This window comes from Scleropages formosus, chromosome 16 (assembly GCF_900964775.1).
Source record: "Scleropages formosus chromosome 16, fSclFor1.1, whole genome shotgun sequence".
NCBI lineage: Eukaryota > Metazoa > Chordata > Actinopteri > Osteoglossiformes > Osteoglossidae > Scleropages > Scleropages formosus.
This window is the reverse complement of record NC_041821.1, coordinates 2,555,636-2,573,046: the sequence shown is the minus strand read 5'-3', so window position 1 is coordinate 2,573,046 and position 17,411 is coordinate 2,555,636. Positions and strand designations below refer to the sequence as shown.

At 46.6% G+C, this 17,411-nt stretch overlaps 1 protein-coding gene across 1 annotated transcript; it reads left to right on the top strand.

The window, feature by feature from the left end:
* The first annotated feature begins 95 nt into the window (after nt 1-95).
* Nucleotides 96-17,409, top strand: LOC108924509 (sorting nexin-25-like). Its single transcript, XM_018735936.2, has 19 exons — nt 96-879; nt 2,274-2,358; nt 4,999-5,215; nt 6,411-6,583; nt 6,699-6,885; nt 8,352-8,422; nt 9,434-9,621; nt 9,842-9,973; nt 10,382-10,657; nt 10,919-11,077; nt 11,206-11,337; nt 12,476-12,616; nt 13,079-13,192; nt 13,625-13,786; nt 13,992-14,112; nt 14,269-14,335; nt 15,403-15,584; nt 16,261-16,361; nt 16,614-17,409. Exons 1-19 carry the CDS (start codon nt 598-600, stop codon nt 16,677-16,679), a joined length of 2,856 nt encoding a protein of 951 aa, XP_018591452.2. The 5' UTR covers nt 96-597; the 3' UTR covers nt 16,680-17,409.
* The last annotated feature ends 2 nt before the right edge of the window (nt 17,410-17,411 follow it).

The following is a 17,411-nucleotide window of genomic DNA, read 5'->3' as shown; positions in this document are numbered from 1 at the left end:
CAGTGCGATCAGTTCAGTCAGCGTAGTCACTCATGAGTATGATCAGCGCTCAATGTGTTCAGTGTGATCGATGATTTCACATGGAGTGATTGGTGTGATAAATGTGACTAGTGTAATAATCAATGTGTTTCCTCCGATCAGTGTGATCAGAGTAGGTACTCTCTCTTCTCTCTCTCTCTCTCTCTCTCTTTCTCTCTCTCTCGCGCTCTCTCTCCCGTGAGTCAGTAACTCGCTCGTGTTACATTGTAACCGCTGTCACTGACACACTCAACACACGGACGGAACACACGGCGGAGAGGAACCCCACACACTCTTCTGTCTTCAGCGACAGGAAACGTGGACCCCTGGAGATGTTCTTGAGCACAGCGCTTCGTCTGTACTTGTAATATAAGAAGTATTAACAGAGTGGTGGCGATGATGATGATGATGATGATGATGAGGATGATGATTTTTGAGGAAGGCGACGCGGGGACGCTTTCCGTAGCGAGCCGATTGCTTTAACTCATCGCTCACCCGCTCTGTTATGACCGAGCCCCGGATCGCGGACCCACAGCTCGCCCCCTGGGACATGACATTGATGTCGCTGACGGCAGGAGGATGCGTCCGGCCGGCGGCATCAGCAGCAGCAGCGGCTCCGCGCCCCGCTTCTTCGTGCGCGCCGCCGCCCTCGGACTCTTGGCCGGGATTCTTCTCCAGACTCCCTCCTTCGGCATGGCAGTGCTCTTTGTGAAGCTCCTCATGTACTTGTCCTTCGCCCTCTTGTGTGTGTCGCTGGGCGCCCTGGGGGTCCTGGGCAGGAGGGGTCCCATCCGAGCGGCCCGCTTCGACCCCCGGAGGCGCACCGCCGCGCACCTGTCGGCTCTGCTCAACTCGATCATCGTAAGTACCGTTACGATCTGCCTTTGCCTTATAATTTCGTTGCTTATAGTGCATTTCTTCATTATCAGGCTGCTGTTTATTTCCAGTTGCACTGAAGATGCCTGGACTGGTACAGAAGTAATCATCTGTGTCATGGTCCGATTGACCCAGAACCCAGATGCTCCAGTTCTGCCCTTCAGACCTAATTCCGCTAATTTACCCAGGGTTACTCTGTTGGCACTTGAGGATAACCAGTAAGAGTGACATGAAACATGCCTAATAAAAAAGTGTCTGTGTTGAAGCTGCAGCGGACAGACAATCAGAAAGTTTCCATACTGCCCAAGCAGTGTGGCAGCCTTAATGTCGCAAGATGAATCAAAGCTTATATGTTTCATAATCCACGCTGCCTGGCGAAGGAATGAAAGCAGTCAGAAGTTCTTTATTTGTCAGAATCATCCTTTGTGACATACATACTTGTAATAACCAGGGTGAGCCTCCTGTCCCAGGCCTGCTATGAAATTATTGAAATGTACATCTCTCTTGAGTTGCATTTCCATTTTGCACTGACATATGGAGAAAATCATCCAAGATGTAATTACGGAACTGAGCAGCTCTGTGACATTGCTGATTTCTTGAACAGAAACAGAATCTAAAAATAGTGTTCCAAAGTTTGCTCTGAGCAAACAAGGAAGTTGTGTCCATTCTGGGCACTTGTGAAACTGTGGATGTCAGAGGTGTCATTTCGGGCTTCCCAATTCTCGAATCGAGGTGGCGGGTCACGTCACGATGCCACGTTCACACTCGTCCCATGCGTTACTTGAATGCTCGAGACACATGTCATCAGCCTCCATGTTGCAGGACAGTTTTTAGCCCTGATCTGCTGCAGGATCTGCCGGAAAATTCGGAGTGGGTGATTGCTGAGGGAGAGAATCGATTACAGTTACAATTACAATTCCACGAAGGGACTGCATGCCCTTGTATACAGTACCTATGGGCTATTTTCGAGCATCACACTTAAAAACTTTTTCCAATTTTGACCTCAGGTCACTTTTCAGTCCTCATTGTTCAACCCGAGACTGAAGGAGAGAAACCAATGGCTGGTATAAGATAACGGGGATATCTTGCTGCCTGTCTTACGGCACAGGGATGACTCATTATCAGCCCAGTATACAATTTCCCCCACGGTAACTGGCAGCATTTTTGTGAACAATGGGACCCAAATTGAACTTGCCCCGCTTGATTGCTAAAGTGCCCTTTCCCAGACCTTCCGCTTCTCCACTAGATTTTCCCTTGGTCGTTGTCATATTCTCTAAAGAGGCCTGGCTGTGCAGAATGCTCCTTTGACCGATCCCTCCAGTGTCTGATCGGTGAGAATTCCTGTGTCGCTTTCAGAACAGCTGTCATTTGTATTGCAGGGCCACTTTTCAGTGCCTGCTGTGGAGTCGGTCCCAGCGAGGCGGGTGGTGGTGTCACACAATGTGGACAGGGCCCTCAAAGAAGGTGAGTTCACCTGAGCTCGGACTTCCGCGGTCAGCTCACATTTTGTACTTGGGTGTTTGTCCACCACAGTGGGTGAGGTCAGCGAAGTTCAGGCTCCTGAACCCTCATTAATACGAATCCTACCGCGCACCTGTCCAGCACGAGTGCCGTCCAAAGTGGACAGAAATCAGCAGCCTTGTTGTGAGTATATTTCTGGACTCTCAGTTTCATTCATTTGGTGGCGGTTTGTAACAGGAGCACATAATGAAATTCAGTGCTTTAAAATAATGTTGAAACAGTATTGGAGTCTGCTGGTGTCTTGTTACCAGACAACGGGCACATTATTCACTCATTTCGGCTCTGGGATTTAACAAACCTACTTAAGTTTCCGATGGAGCGGGGAGTAATGTGCAGCTACGCCAGTGCCGCTTTTGGATTCATTTCATGTAGGAGAGGCACTCCTGACATCGTGAATGAAAGCTGAGCTACACTAATCTCATTAGGTGGCGGTTCTGATTGCAAATTAGAAGGCTGGCATTTATATTTTACCACAAGAGCAGACCTTTGTGTACTGCTTTTTTGTTGTGTGTGTGTGTGTGGGGGGGGGGGTTGTAGACACTGAGTAAGTATCCTAAGGTGGAAATGCTTGGCGTTGCTGTACCGCAATGCATCATCACTATTCTGCCAGACCAAAAAACCAACGACAAGATGTTCAATTAGAGCAGACAGTAAGTTGAAACTTGTTCTTAGGGTACATGGTAGGCTAACACCTTCCGTTGGTAGGTTACACCTTTAGTTCAGGTGAGACAATAGCATCCACTGGTCAGGAGGGTGACACCGTATTCTTGCACACCTGAACGCTCAGTGGAAATCTCTTCCTTTGAGTGGCAGTAGTGAGAAACATGGAACAGAAGATCTCACACACACACACACACAAAAAACACATTGTCTGAAACTGCTTGTCCCAAGCAGGAGCCTAACACGGCAACACAGGGTATAAGGCTGGAGGGGGAGGGGACACACCCAGGACGGGACGCCAGTCCGTCGGAGGACACCCTAAGCGGGACTCAAACCCCAGACCCACCGGAGAACAAGACCCAGTTAAACCCACTGTGCCAACACACTCTCCACGGAAGGTCACCAATTTCTGAATTCCAGTTTCTCTATGAATTTAAGTGAAAACCACTAATCAGCAGTTATTTTTTCTTAAGAACACTCTGAACTCACACGGTGCTTTTTAAAAATAGAAACGGTGTAATAACGCTGAAATAACACCCAGCCCGCAACGGAATACCGTAGACGAAGCAGAGCCGAGGGGAACTGTCGCTACTGAAGGTCTTTCTCATTCAGCGCTGAAAACTCTCGTTCGTTTCTCTTTTATGTGATTTTGCGAGCCGTGCAGATTCTCTCCCTGCCTTTGTGAGACTGCAATGCTCAGGTCCAGCGAAAGTAGAATGCAGCACAAAAAGGCTGCAACTTAACCACTTTCATACATTCTGACTTCACTGTGCCTCTCGGAGCTGGCTGTCGTGACCTGTTTACCCCATTTACCGTATTTAAAGCAGTAAAAAGTGTCAAACTGCCACGAGTCAGTGTGCTAGTGTGACATACAGTATGTCGCCTGAGGGCATCGTTAAGAGGACGTGGTTTTCAGCCTCGAGGCTGACAGAGCTCTCTGGCACCACTGGGCTGGAAGCTGGAAGAGCACTGCTTACCCAAGGAGACGTGACGGGAGCGAAGGAGCTGCTCAATAATTCAGCGAAGGGCCAGTTTTCTCATGTGCTATTCATAGTCACAGCTGTCCTGCTGCAGGTCCCCCTGGAGCCCTTGTGAGGAACACCGACGTTTTGTTCCTCGTTCCATCAGACCTCGAGCAGGCCTGCGCCGTGCCATCCCCCTCGTCCCCCCGGTTCCAAACGTGTGCTGCCGCAACACCTCAGATAGAAAGGATGAGGCTGGGCTGTGCTTCAGCAAAAAAAATCTCTCCCGTTCTCCTCCCTGATGCCTACTGTCTTCCGCATAATTACCGTGACACACCTGTTAGTGAGAAATTCACAGTTTTCCTCGAGTGCAGCGACCCGAGCAGCGGTAAAACAGATGGGCCACTCCGCCCGAGTCCAAATGAGCATACGTATATAAGTGTATAATGGTGACAAAGAGCTTACCCTATAAATCGCGGGGGTGTGGTTAGATGGAGAACTTAGTGTAATGAAAGGAAGGACTTGGAGCAAAAGTGGTGCTTTATTCTCATGACAATTCATTACTTAACTGTTAAAAACAGAAACACAGAATGAGAAAAAAAAGACAGATTGTGGCAATACTTGGGCAGGAGAACTGGAGTGTTGTTTCAGCAGCAGGAACATGCATGCGAGCGGGGTGACAGTATCACTATCCATATATCCATATGGTTTCTGGATGCGTTTTGGCTGTCTGGTGGCCATCTGTCACCTGAAAGTTGGTTTACCATCATTTTAATGGACCCTCACTGCGGTGCGGGGTGCAGCGTAATTGTGTAATTCCTCTGGATTGGAGATTCGGCTTTTGCGTGGAGGAATTTCCTGGGGTTTTACCTCTCATGGAACACAAGGATAAAGGTGAGCAACATATTCGACTGCAGACAGCGATGAGATCGTAGTAATACCACTACCTCCTGTATGTCAGTGTTTGACTACAGCTACAGGGACTATGTGCTCTCCTGGTACTTGCCGCTGAGTCGCGACGAGGGCCGGCTCCACGACTTGCTCCTGGGGGATTTCTGGGAGATGGTCCGGCAGCTGAAGGGCCGCGTAGCGGAGGTGGACCTGGTCAAGCTGGTCTGCAGCGATGCCGTCAGGGCTGTGCATGCCCACTTCTGCTACCTCAAGGCCGCCAACTCCAGGTACCACGGAAAGTGGGGTGACTGAGGTTGTCTGGGAGGCTGCAGCTGTACCCTGAAGGGGGCAGGATCAAGGACAGGTGGACTTGAACATGATGCAGAGATCAGGCCAAGGTGGGGTGAAGTAGGACTAACAAGTTCCAGTGTTACTTTCGAAGTACGGTTGTTCTCCGTGCAAATTTATTCCTGAAAACAGATCAGATGTCATAAAATGGGATAATGAAATTACTTTTCCCATTATTATTCCTTAGGGGCAAAAATTCATTCAATTCATTCCAAGCCCATAGCAAGTTCATCCCAATATTAGCCTAAATGATGACTGGTATTACAGGAAAAGCAATGCAATCCATTAAAATTAAATTGAATAACAATTAATAACATTATTTAACTAAACTAAAAAAATATTTAATGAAGTAGATTTACCGTGATAGTGTGCATGGACTGGTCTGAAGAAGACAAACGTCATATATTTAAATAAATGAATAATTAGAAGATTAGAGCACAATGGTGCAAAACCGAGGATGCAAACACAAACATGTGAGTACACAACCCAGACTGTAGAGCACCAGACTGCAACTGAGAGCGTGGGTACACAGTTCCCATAATGCAGTGCACCTCGCAGTCTCAAACCTGTTGGTGCAGTTTTCAAATACAGACTGAGTCTATTGTGCCAGATTGAACGTTATGGGTCCGGACCTAATGTCGTGGATCAGACAAATGAAATTCCTGGACCGATTAACCACAAGTGGGATTAATAATCCCGGACTGGATAAGTGAAAAACAAACATTGGGTGGTCAGATTACAGGAGATGAGGTTGATACCTCTAAATTCTCTCAGTGTTAAGTTTTCCCTTAATCTCTGGCCACTGTTTGGAATTCCTTTCCTTCAAGTGTTTTTAAAGCTGCGTCCAGCTGTGGGACATCTGGTGGTTCTGCAGGTATCATGCACTGCGACTCTACTTCCCATCAGACCCTCTTCCCCCTTACCCTGGGAAGGCTGGGAGCGTCACGAATCAATGCCGGCAATGAAGCCGGTATTCTCAGTAGGGCTATCTATTCTGATATGATTTGAGCCTTAAGAAAGCTTCCTCCCATGGTTATCTGTGCTTGGTTGTCAGTCCTCTTCCCTGGTATAAACCAGAGTGGAATGGCCACTCTTCTACTCATAGTCCCCATCACAGGTGTCATCTTCTTGCAGGCAGGAGGAGCTGCCCCAGCCCTTCCCTCTGCACCCGTGCCTCCGCAGCCCAGAGGATGAGCTGCGCTTCCTGCGCTCCTGCGCCCGACTCCTCCTGCTCTGCCTGATGCCCGTGCACCAAGCCCGTGCCCATGGCCTGCGGGCAATTCTAGCGGAGGTCCTTGCCACCAAAGGTGACCGCTCTCCTCTCGCTCCATACTTCAGAGGGTCTGGGATCAGGAACTGGAAGCAAGGTGGCATAATTATTGGCTTCTGTATGTGTGTGTGTGTGTGTGTGTCTCCCTGCAGTGCTCAAACCCCTGGTGGAGGTGCTCAGTGACCCTGACTACATCAATCGCATGCTGTTGGCTCAGCTAGAACATCGAGAGCAGCAGACTGAGCACCACAGGAAGGCCTACACCTACGCTCCCTCCTACGAGGAGTTCATCAAGCTCATCAGTGGCAGCTCTGACATTGACTTCCTCGAGCAGCTGAGGTGAGAGGCAGCTGCCACCATGTCAGCTGTCTACAAACATCAACTGCCTAATATATGAAGAACCAAGAACATCAACTACCTACAATATCAGCACCTACAACATCAAATGTCAACAACCTCAACTGCCTACGACATGAACTACCTCCATCATCTACCTACAGCATCAACGACCTGCCATATCGAATTTCTACAATATGTACTGTCCACTGCATCAACTACCAACAACATCAGATGTCTGCTACATCAATTAGCTACAGAATCAACTGTCTACAAGATCATCTAACAACTCTTTATCTGTAATACCTGTCAAGCATTTAGCCATCATATTGGCTACATATCAACAGGCAGTTAGCTACCAGTGGAGAGGATATCAGCTGTTGGGCAATTCATCAGCACACCAAACCCTAGAACCCTCCGGAACTGCCAAGGGCACTTGATGTGATAATCTGTCCTCTAGTAGAACCTTGACTATCAACAATAGTAGAGCATGTAAAAACTATCCCATAATGATTAAAGAAGCCTTTGATAGGCACAGCGATGAAGAAGAATACCTCGATACAGTGCAAACTATGTAACTCCAGGGGCTCTCATCTCATTGCCATAGCAACACAAAGCTTCAACAAGAAAAACAACAAGTAAAGAGGGTTAATTGGTCTGTGCTGTTTAAGATGGACGAGCGTCACAGGTGCACCTCACGTTCAGATTATTGTGCCCAAATCTAGGCCTTTTTTCAAAATTAGGAGCTCGCGTATAATTGGCGCAAGATAACTAAGAACACTTGATTACACTCTAACCAGAGGATTAAAACATGTTGCCATAACAACTGCCCACCTGGAAGTACTATGTAGATCATGTAATATATTTAGCAGGTTAATTCAGCGTATCATTGGGAAATTAGAAAGATTACTGTTTTTTAAACCTCGTGGCAACTGGGTCTTCCATTGGGTAAAAGCAGATGGGTGTAAGGAGCCACTCTGTAACAATTATGGCACATCTCATGCCTTGTTTTCACTTTTCCTTCACAGAGTGTCTGCCTTAATGGCTGCCACTGAGGTCAGATTGCTTTTTGCCAATATGACAGCTCCGATCAGTCAGCCCCGTTTGCCTCAAGGCGCACGTCAGCGACACCATTGCCGTTATTGTTTTGTTTCTCTCCTTGTTGTTGCCACTGTGCGAGAAGGCATTCCGGCTTTGGCTCCACATCTGCTCCGATCCCCAGATTTGTGGGCCGCAGCGAGAGCCGCAGTGTGTTGGGAACATGTGTGAAAGCAGACGATTCGCTTCACGCTGTCTCTGTTTCTCTGTTTGTTCCGTGGCATCGTTCAGGTTCCTTCTTTCTGACAGATCATCCCTGAAGGGACCTACTATATCTCTGACACACACTCCACTCCAGTCGCTACTGAATGTGTTCTCGTCTTATTGGCGATGGGGGATGAGTGGCCAAGGCATCTTCCTGTTTTCCACAGGTACCAGATTGTTGTGGAAATAATCCAGGCAACCACCATCAGCAACATGCCCCGGATGAAGAAGCAGAAAGGTAGGCCGACCACAAGAACGCGGTCATGAGACATGACCCTACTTACTACACCACCTGCTGGTGGTTGACTTGTAACCAGTGGGTTGTTGCTTCTCACTGCTTAGCAAGGCACACTTCTTTTTCTGCTAACAAGGCCCACAGCATCCACATTTCCAGTGGGTGTCTCAATTTATTTACCCTGGTAAGTGTTCCAGCGTATTTAAATCAGCCTTTTGTCATGGAAATTGAATAGCAAAAAACAGGACGATGGGTTCGTAGGTCGCTATTTGTTCTGAGAGAGCCAGCGCACTTGGTGCTCATCACACAAATGAGAGTGTAGATGGATGTGATCACCGCTCTGCTGACGGCGTGTCGATGTCGCGGTGCATCTCGGAATCTGTCTGTGATTGACACAGAAGTCAATTACCTCGGCAGATACCAAACAAACAAAAACGAGGGCCCGAGGAAGATTTATGAACGCTGCAAAAATTTGCACAAAACTGAAATCGAAACCCCCCTCTCTTGTTTTATCCTTATTAAGTTTTATTCCGTGGAGAAGGAAACAGTTGAAAATCTTTCCTGTCCTTCAGATGTTTAAGTACTTACTTTTGTTGAACTGAAGTACATTCATATTTATCATTACAGCCCCATACCCTCTGGAAAGGTGAAAGTCAGCGAAGAGCCATCCGTTTTAATTTACAACCCACTGAAGTATTATTTCTACTTTTAATTAAAAAAAAGTACATGTCTATAAACGTAGAGGGAGTCCTGTGGAGCTCATATTTTCCATTGAAGAAAATAAAGGGCAATCAATGGATTCTTGAATGTCTTGCTGTAGTGCTTCTGATCTTACTAAATAAGGTGGAGAAAAATCTCTCTTCATTCACTTTCACGAGAACTTAATTAAATTGCTTCTTCAGTGTGTCAAACTCTATAAGTGTCAAAATTGTGTTGAGTATTTTTGGGTGGGAGAAATTGTTATACAACTGAAAGAGTACTAGGAAGGCTGTAACTGCCCCATTCGCCCCACAGAGTGCAAAGGGAAGGAGGCAGCTGCCATGAAGGCAGACCTGCTGCGGGCGCGCAACATGGAACGCTATATCAACCAACTGACGGTGGCCAAGCGTCACTGCGAGAAGAGGATCCAGCAGCTGGGTGGACCCAACTACGAGCAGGAGGATGGAGTTGTTGATGAAGGTTACGGGACCCAGTGCCAGAAGGCGAGTGTGTATATCCCCCAAAATAAACACAGCACACGTAGACCAAACATATATCTGTACCCCAGTGTGTACAGCAAAAACAGCCAGGAGTCAAGTATACTGAAGGTATGGGTGTTTCCCAGAAAGATATAATTGTCGGAAACTCAAGATACAGTACTAGTTTAGTATTCCCAAAATCCTCGGTTGCAGTACAGAATGTTTTTGTTTGTGGCCACCGCAGATAATCCAGTTTGAGGAAATCATGTCCAACCCCACGTTGCGAGAGCACTTCCGCACCTACATGGAGAGAGTGGACAAGAGGGCGCTTCTCAGCTTCTGGGAGCAAGTGGAGATGCTGAAAACTGCCAGCAAGGTCAGTGGTTCTCAGTATCAACCCATTCTGAAGCATCGCCAACTACCCTTTTTTCTCCAACCTCTCAAACATCCTCCACCTTCTGCATTATCCACTGGCAGAAGTACGACATTCATATTGAGGAGACCGTCTCCTGGAAGGCAGGAAAGCTTGTAGCCTTTTTAATTACATGGAAATCCCTGGGCTTCCTGGCCTTTATACTGGCTCACATTTTGGAATACTCATAGTTATGGAGCTTTTGCTAGGAGAAAACATGGCATATTGCAGATTAAAGCGAGTTGCTCCGTGCTTTAATGCTTGTTTGCTTGCACTGGGTAATTACAAATACGTGTGAGTTCCATTCGGCCTGTGTGATGACCCAGTTTATAGCACACTCTTCTGGGCTTCACATTTCTTTCTGGATCGCAGAGCGAAGTGCCCCAGCTGGTGGGGGAGATCTACCAGAAGTACTTCGTGGAGAGCCGTGAGATCCCGGTGGAGAAGACCCTGTATAAGGAGGTTCAGCAAACGCTGGTGGGGAACCGGGGCATAGATGTATTCCTCAAGATTCAGAGTGATGTGTACAAGACCATGAAGGAACGCTACTACCCGTCCTTCCTGGTGTGTGACCTGTGCGAGAGGCTCACCCAGTGGCAGGAACAGTGCAGCGACTCGCAGTCTAGCTGTGAGAACCAAGATGAGACGGTGAGCCTGGGGGGCTCGTGGGGACAGTGGCGACAAGTAAGGGGCATGTGTCAGTGGGACATGAACAGACAGTCTCAGGCTTAAAGATGTTTTTGTGTACCATGTAAAGACTGTGGTGATATGCAGAGGCCAAGGTTCGGCTCCATATCTAATATTGTAATATGTAAAATGGGAAATGAAGTAAATCAGCTAATTAGATATAATTTTTAATTTGTAATTTAAACATGCTGAGGTAATATCACTCCCTGTTTGCAATATCAGATCATTGAGACTGGAGAGGAAGTGCTGGAAGAGGACAATCACGGAATCAGGGAGCACACAAACTACGCCACCAGCAGGCTACAGCAACTCAGTGACAAGCTGGAGTACAAGAGGCAGGCCCTGGGCTCCATCCAGAACTCGCCAAAACCGGACAAAAAAGTGTGTCTTGCCTTGGTGCCCTGGAATTCAGATGTGTCAGTGTGTATTAGTGCACTTCCATGACAATGCATGTTGGGTTTGCAGTGTTTTAGCCCACCTTGCATCACTGGTACATGGTTTTGCCACAGATTTTGTCCAGACTGAAGGAGGAGATTGGGGCTATGGAGAAGGAGCAAGGAGAGCTACAGCAGCACATCTCCCGCACAGACTGGTGGTGCGAGAACCTGGGCCGGTGGAAGGCTGTTATCGACAATGGGGAGGTGAGCTGGTGCCAGTGAACTTCCCTTGGATAACCCCAGTCAGAAAGCTCACAGGATGTCTTCCGTTCTGCAGTGTTACATTTAATCCTAGGGAATCCAGTGTTTGGAATCAATCCTTCTTGGATCTCATCTACCAGTCACTTTAGGGGCAACTGGGATTGGTTTTTGGTCCAATCTCCTTAACCAGTGGGGAAGAAACTGATCTCCAGGATTTACTGGATGCAGTTCACGTGTTGATTGAATGCTTTGAGCTCCAGGCTCAATGACTTTGGGGAAACTGATTAACAGCCATCCTAGTAAAGGTTTCCCAAACAGCTGCTGCTCCAAGCAACGTATAATCATCTAGCCTCTGTGGAACACCAGAAATATGACTATATACAGTACTGTGCAAAAGTTTTAGACACTTGGTTGGGGAAAAAGCAGTAAAGTGGAAATGCGGACTGGCGTCCTGTCCTGGGTGTGTCCCCTCCCCCTCCGGCCTTAAGCCCTGTGTTGCCAGGTGAGGCTCTGGCTCCCCGTGACCCCAAATGGGACAAGCGGTTCAGAAACTGTGTGTGTGTGTATGTACCACACCCCCTTAAAGTACTTTTTAGTTAAACTGAATGTAGCAGTTTTCTGCTGAATGAAATTGCCAATTTATGGGTCACTTCATCTTCTTTTTTTGATTCTGGTTATGAATCTAAGGCAGGCGTTTCATCATGCTCAGTCCTGCAACACGCTTTCAAGGCTTTTAACATGTTTACAGGAGGCCTGGCATTACAGTAATGAGTCAAACGGCTGAGATGCCATTAAGATTCATTGTAAAAATACAAGTGTTATTTTTCCCTTTCTGAGAAGGATGTTGGAGATCAGGTCCAAGTGGGAAAAAAAATATCAGCTTTAATAATTCCACATTTGCAAAGCTAAGCCACTGGCCATGATTATTTCATCACTCCATTTTTTGCTGGTAATTAATCTGGGACTTAGTGTGAACTGAAATATGATAATTTGGACTCGATGTAAGCTGTAATTGGTGGTCTTCACTCTTTGCCATCCAGACACTGGGCAGGTAATGAGCCAGCAAAGGCAGAGGGAGTATGGGGGGTGGCTGTGTGTCTTGCGAATGGCCTTAAGTGTGATGGATTGGCTTGTCGTGCAGGCCATGGAGGAGAACGGGGAGCAGGTGCCATGCTACTGTGTGAAAGTGAGTCTGCTGGACGCGGATGAAGTCGAGGGCAGTTGCTGGTCTGTCTCCCGCAAGCTCAGCGACTTTCAGATGCTGCACCGGAAGCTGGTGGAGGTGTGTGTGCCCGTACTTCGACTAAAATACCCAATCCACTGCTGATGTGATGCTCCATCCCAAAGCCCACAGCAACACCCATGACCCCCACACACAAAATAAGTCTCCACAACCTACTGAGACATCCCCTCCATATAACCCACCCGCAGGCCACCCATGTTACGCTCCATGGTGATCCTCCCCACAATTCTTTCAAGACCCACCAGTCAGCCACAAAGCACAGCCACAGTGCATCCCTCAAGCCGCTGGCTGCTCTGAACGATCAGACGAGATATACAGCTGTTTCAGAGGCCCCTGAGCTCTAGTCACTGCCTCAGCAGCGCTGTGATGCAATGTTGCCGTGGTGATGGAATGAGTCACAAAACCAGCTGAGATAATCAGAGGTGTTATGGGTACAGAAAATAAGGGCAGGGAAGGAATGATGCGATTTGTTTTTCTGTCTCTCTCACTCTCCCCTTGTAGGGTCACCCATCGCTGAAGAAGGTCCAGCTGCCTGCTCTCAGTAAACTGCCATTTAAATCCATTGACCAAAAATTTCTCGAAAAATCCAAGAACCAGCTCAATGCTTTCCTAGAGGTGAGACGAGTGCCCTGTCCACCATTGTGCTTTTCAGGCAGGAGAGTTTTTTAATTTTACAGGAACAGAGATAATTTCACCAGAGATACTATGAGAAGAAACGTTACCAGCCAATTTACCACATATCCCTGGTGAACATCTCTTTCTGGTGTTGTGACTATTAGTGGCCTCACCAATACCTCAGGGAAAAGTTCAGCACAAAAAGAAGCAGCGATGTTATATAGTCTGTTGAGCAGTCATTATTTTTCCTAGAATGACGGTCTCTTTAGGGGTTCCAACAGCAAATCCGCACAGAAGTTTCTGGAGCTTCCACAGATTGTGGTTCCCATGTTCTTAATCTGGAAAAGTTCTGGATATTTTGTTCTCAGGTCAGGTTTACAAATTTGGATGAGAGAAGGTTTCTGACTGTAAACAAACTGCCCTTTCTTTCAGAAAACCATGACAGACGAGTGCCTTTGCCAGAGTGAGGCCCTGTATGGCTTTCTCAGCCCTTTCCCTGAGATCTGCAAGGAAACTGCCATCCAGAAGAAGTCCTCTTTCTCCCTGTCCTCATTCCTCGAGAAGCTGCCAGGAGACCTCTTCTCCCATCAGGAGGTGAAAACCAGGAAAATGCAACAAAAACACACTTTTGAAACACTCATTCGGCAGACAAGTATGTCACTGTGTCACAAGACACGGCCGCACAGATCAGTCCCCGAGCCCCCACAGCACACACTCTAATGTGCTTCTCCTTAAGGATCTTCCTGTTGACAGACACTCAGTAACACTCGACCACCCCTCCCCCTACTTCTCCTTGCAGCAAGAGGAGGCGGATGACGACAGCGATGTCTCCGACTGTGGGGATGAGGTGGATGGGAGGAGGGATGGAGTAGCTGAGCCCTGCTTCATGCTGATTGGAGAGGTCTTTGAGCTCAGGGGCAGTGAGTACGAAGCGTGTGTGTGTGCGTGCACGTGTGCCGCGTGTTTCCTCACGTCTCTGAGCAGAAGAGCAAAGATTCTGCATTTGTTGTATGGATTTTAACACTTTTTAACATGTCTCAACATTTTCTAATGCTCATGCCTCTTGCTGTCAACAGTGTTCAAGTGGGTGCGGAAGACCCTAATTGCACTGGTCCAAGTTACCTTCGGACGCACCATTAACAAGTGAGCCTCCTAAGACTCCTCAGAACTGAAAAAGTGTATATAGAATAGAAATGTATTGATTTTTTGCTCGCAACTGAAAAGAGAACAGGAAGCAAACAGCTCCATCTGAGAAGCAGCAAGTGGGATAATGAGCATGAGGTCATACAACGTCAGGCCACTTAAGTTCATCAGCTAAAGAGCTGAGTTCACCCATTCTTGCTCATCTCATTGTCAAATGGGATCTATGTTCGTGGTGAGCAGCAGGGGGCACTGTGGTGATGGACATGAACTGCAGTTCTGTACCTTCGGATTGTAAGAGGTGGGATTCTGTTATACTTTTGCTGAAGGTGTCTAACTGCTTTTTAAAGTCCAGCTGAATGAATGTTTCCCCAGCTATATAGCTATAATAATTCAGGAAATGAGTAAAGAAAGTGTATAGTTAGGCTGACTGTACAGAACCAGTCAAATGTTGGAGTAAACCTGCTCAAATCTCGTTTTTTGTAAATGACAATGTCTTATGTGTGTCCTTAGTTTGAGTTGTACACTTTCCTTCTTTGCCAGATACTTTTTGCCCAACCTTCAGGTGTGTTTCAGGCCAGTATCTTGCTGAAAAATGAAGGACTGTCCAATAAGCCATAACCCCGATGGAATAGCACACTTCTGAAGTATGCTATGACAGCCATGCAGGTTGACACTGCCATGGACTTGGTAATGATCAACAACTCCATCACTAGCAAAGCAGCCCCATATCATGATGCTGCCACCACTATGGTTGATTATGGGAATCACAGAGGCACAACTCATGTGCTCTCCCTCTGTGTCTTAGAAATACTTACTGTCTGGACCTAAATAATTCACATTTTGACTCGTAAAATCGACTTCCACTCTTTAACCGTTCAGCTTTTGTGTTTTTCGACCTAGGAAATCGGGTTCCAAACAAGGGTACTCAAACCTCTGAATAGTTTCTTTAAACTTAGGCACTCAGGACACACTATTCTTTAAAAGAGTTTTTGATGGTGATGGTTCCATTTGTTTTTCCACCCATCCCAACAACCTCAACCCCAACCCCAAAATAATCCAACCTTTAGGCAGATTCAGGACACAGTCAACTGGATGTTTAGTGAGCAGATGCTCATTTACTACATCAATGTGTTCCGTGATGCCTTCTGGCCTGATGGGAAGTTGGCAGTCCCTGCAGAAGCCCGGTCTGACTCTGAACGCAGAGAGACTAAAGAGCAAGCCCAGCAGAAGCTTCTGGAGAATATACCAGGTCAGGAAATGCTGGGAATTTACATTTTTACATTAACATTTATTCATTTAGCGGACATCCAAAAACATCCAAACTTTCTCCAACACGATGTATATGTCCGAGAAAATGTGGATGCAGACATGTGTTTCTTGAGTATAGTCAATATCTCCCTTTTCATTGCCAATATATCTTGACTACTGTCCACCTTTTCAGCTACAGCTCTCAGGTTAACTGAATGTGCAGCCGCTTCACAAGAACAAATGAAGCACTTTCCAAGTCATTACATCCAAACTGCCCTCGCTACTCTCTAGTCTGTTCTCTTCAGTCCTAATTAAAACCACTCACCTTCAAAGATGAATCTGACACTGTCAGGCAGTACGAGGGGTGTGAGGAGCAGTAGAGGAGGCCACTTCAGCACCTTTTTCCATGAAAGCTTCTGTTTAATTGGCCTGTCTGTTAAACACTGTGAGGCCCGTTTCTTGAGAAGTTGTCTGATGAGAGTATGGGCTACATACAAGTGGCAACATGTTTTAGAACACGTAGGACACCAACTGCAAGTATCTACAAAAGAACTGCTGTTGTATCTCTAAACAAAGATTACCCAATCAACAGTGGAGAATAACAAACAAAAGTCAAGATGTCCATAATTTTCAATGTTCTTCATGCTCCTGCTTCCTCTTCCTATTCCTGTTCCCAGACACATTGCTGAGCCTTGTGGGGCAGCAGAATGCTCGACACGGCATCATCAAGATCTTCAATGCTTTACAGGAGTCCAATGCCAACAGGCATCTCCTCTATGTAAGTGTCCAGCGCAAAGCCTTTGTCTGAATCCAGCTTTTGACATTTTCCACACCTCAAGGCTCAGTTCTGTAGAGCTGTTTGACATTCTGATGTATACAAAATATTTACATTGTCAGATTTTTCGTGTATTGGAGCAAATTTTTGAGGTCTAGTAAAAGATCATCTCTATTCCTGTTAGATTTCAATGATGACCAAGACTTTTATGGAAGGTTGTGCTCTGGATTCATTATTGACCCTGTGTGCTTTCAGGTTCTTCTAGAGATGGTGCTGAGGGAACTGTGTCCTGAACTGTGTGCAGAGATTAACCAGGTGTGATATCACAGGAAGCACGATGAGAAGCATGACCAAAACAGACCTTCAGTGAGGAACATGTGCATCCCAGTGCATCAGGTCCAGCAAAAGAAATCTGGTAATGCACAGAGACAGAGAGATGTCCTCCAACCTTCTCGCATTGTGAACCATAAAGGAGCAGAAGCACTGAGCACAGATGCATGCCAAAGCATTCAGTAAGGAAACCATCTGTTTGCTGGCATCAGGGAACCCTCTAGTAGATATTGAGGGACCGAGTTGTCTTGTTGTTTCTAGGGGTCTTCTCAGTACATGTTTGACAGTAGGCATCTGTTCACTTCCGTTTGATCCACCATCATCAGAGCTCATAGGGAAAAGTTTCTTTGTGTCTCTCTCATTGCTCTAAATGATTTTCCTGTAGCGACCCAGTTTCACTGCAAGTTTCTGTTGCTGAAAAACCGGTTTTTGTTGAGATGACTCCATGAGGATGTATTTATTGTCAATAACTGTGCAATGATGGATGTTGTAACCATGCTGGGGAAAAAAACATTCCTTGACTTTTTCTTGTGCCCTTCAGGAGGCTTTGTCGTGCAATACTTCATGTAAAGTGTTTGTTTCAATTTCGTCATTTGTTAGGGGTATACTGTATTTTTATGAAAAAATAGTGTTGAATATTTATAAGCAATAAATTGCAGATGTATATTATTTTCTCATTCAGTTTCCTTTCCAAGATTATATATGATAACCCTAAAATGGAAT

Coding starts and splice junctions, on each gene's coding strand:
- LOC108924509 (XM_018735936.2), top strand. CDS start 598: ATGCGTCCGGCCGGCGGCATCAGCAGCAGCAGCGGCTCCGCGCCCCGC. Junction 5,216..6,410: donor CTCAAGGCCGCCAACTCCAG/GTACCACGGAAA, acceptor ATCTTCTTGCAG/GCAGGAGGAGCTGCCCCAGC. Junction 9,622..9,841: donor ACGGGACCCAGTGCCAGAAG/GCGAGTGTGTAT, acceptor TGGCCACCGCAG/ATAATCCAGTTTGAGGAAAT.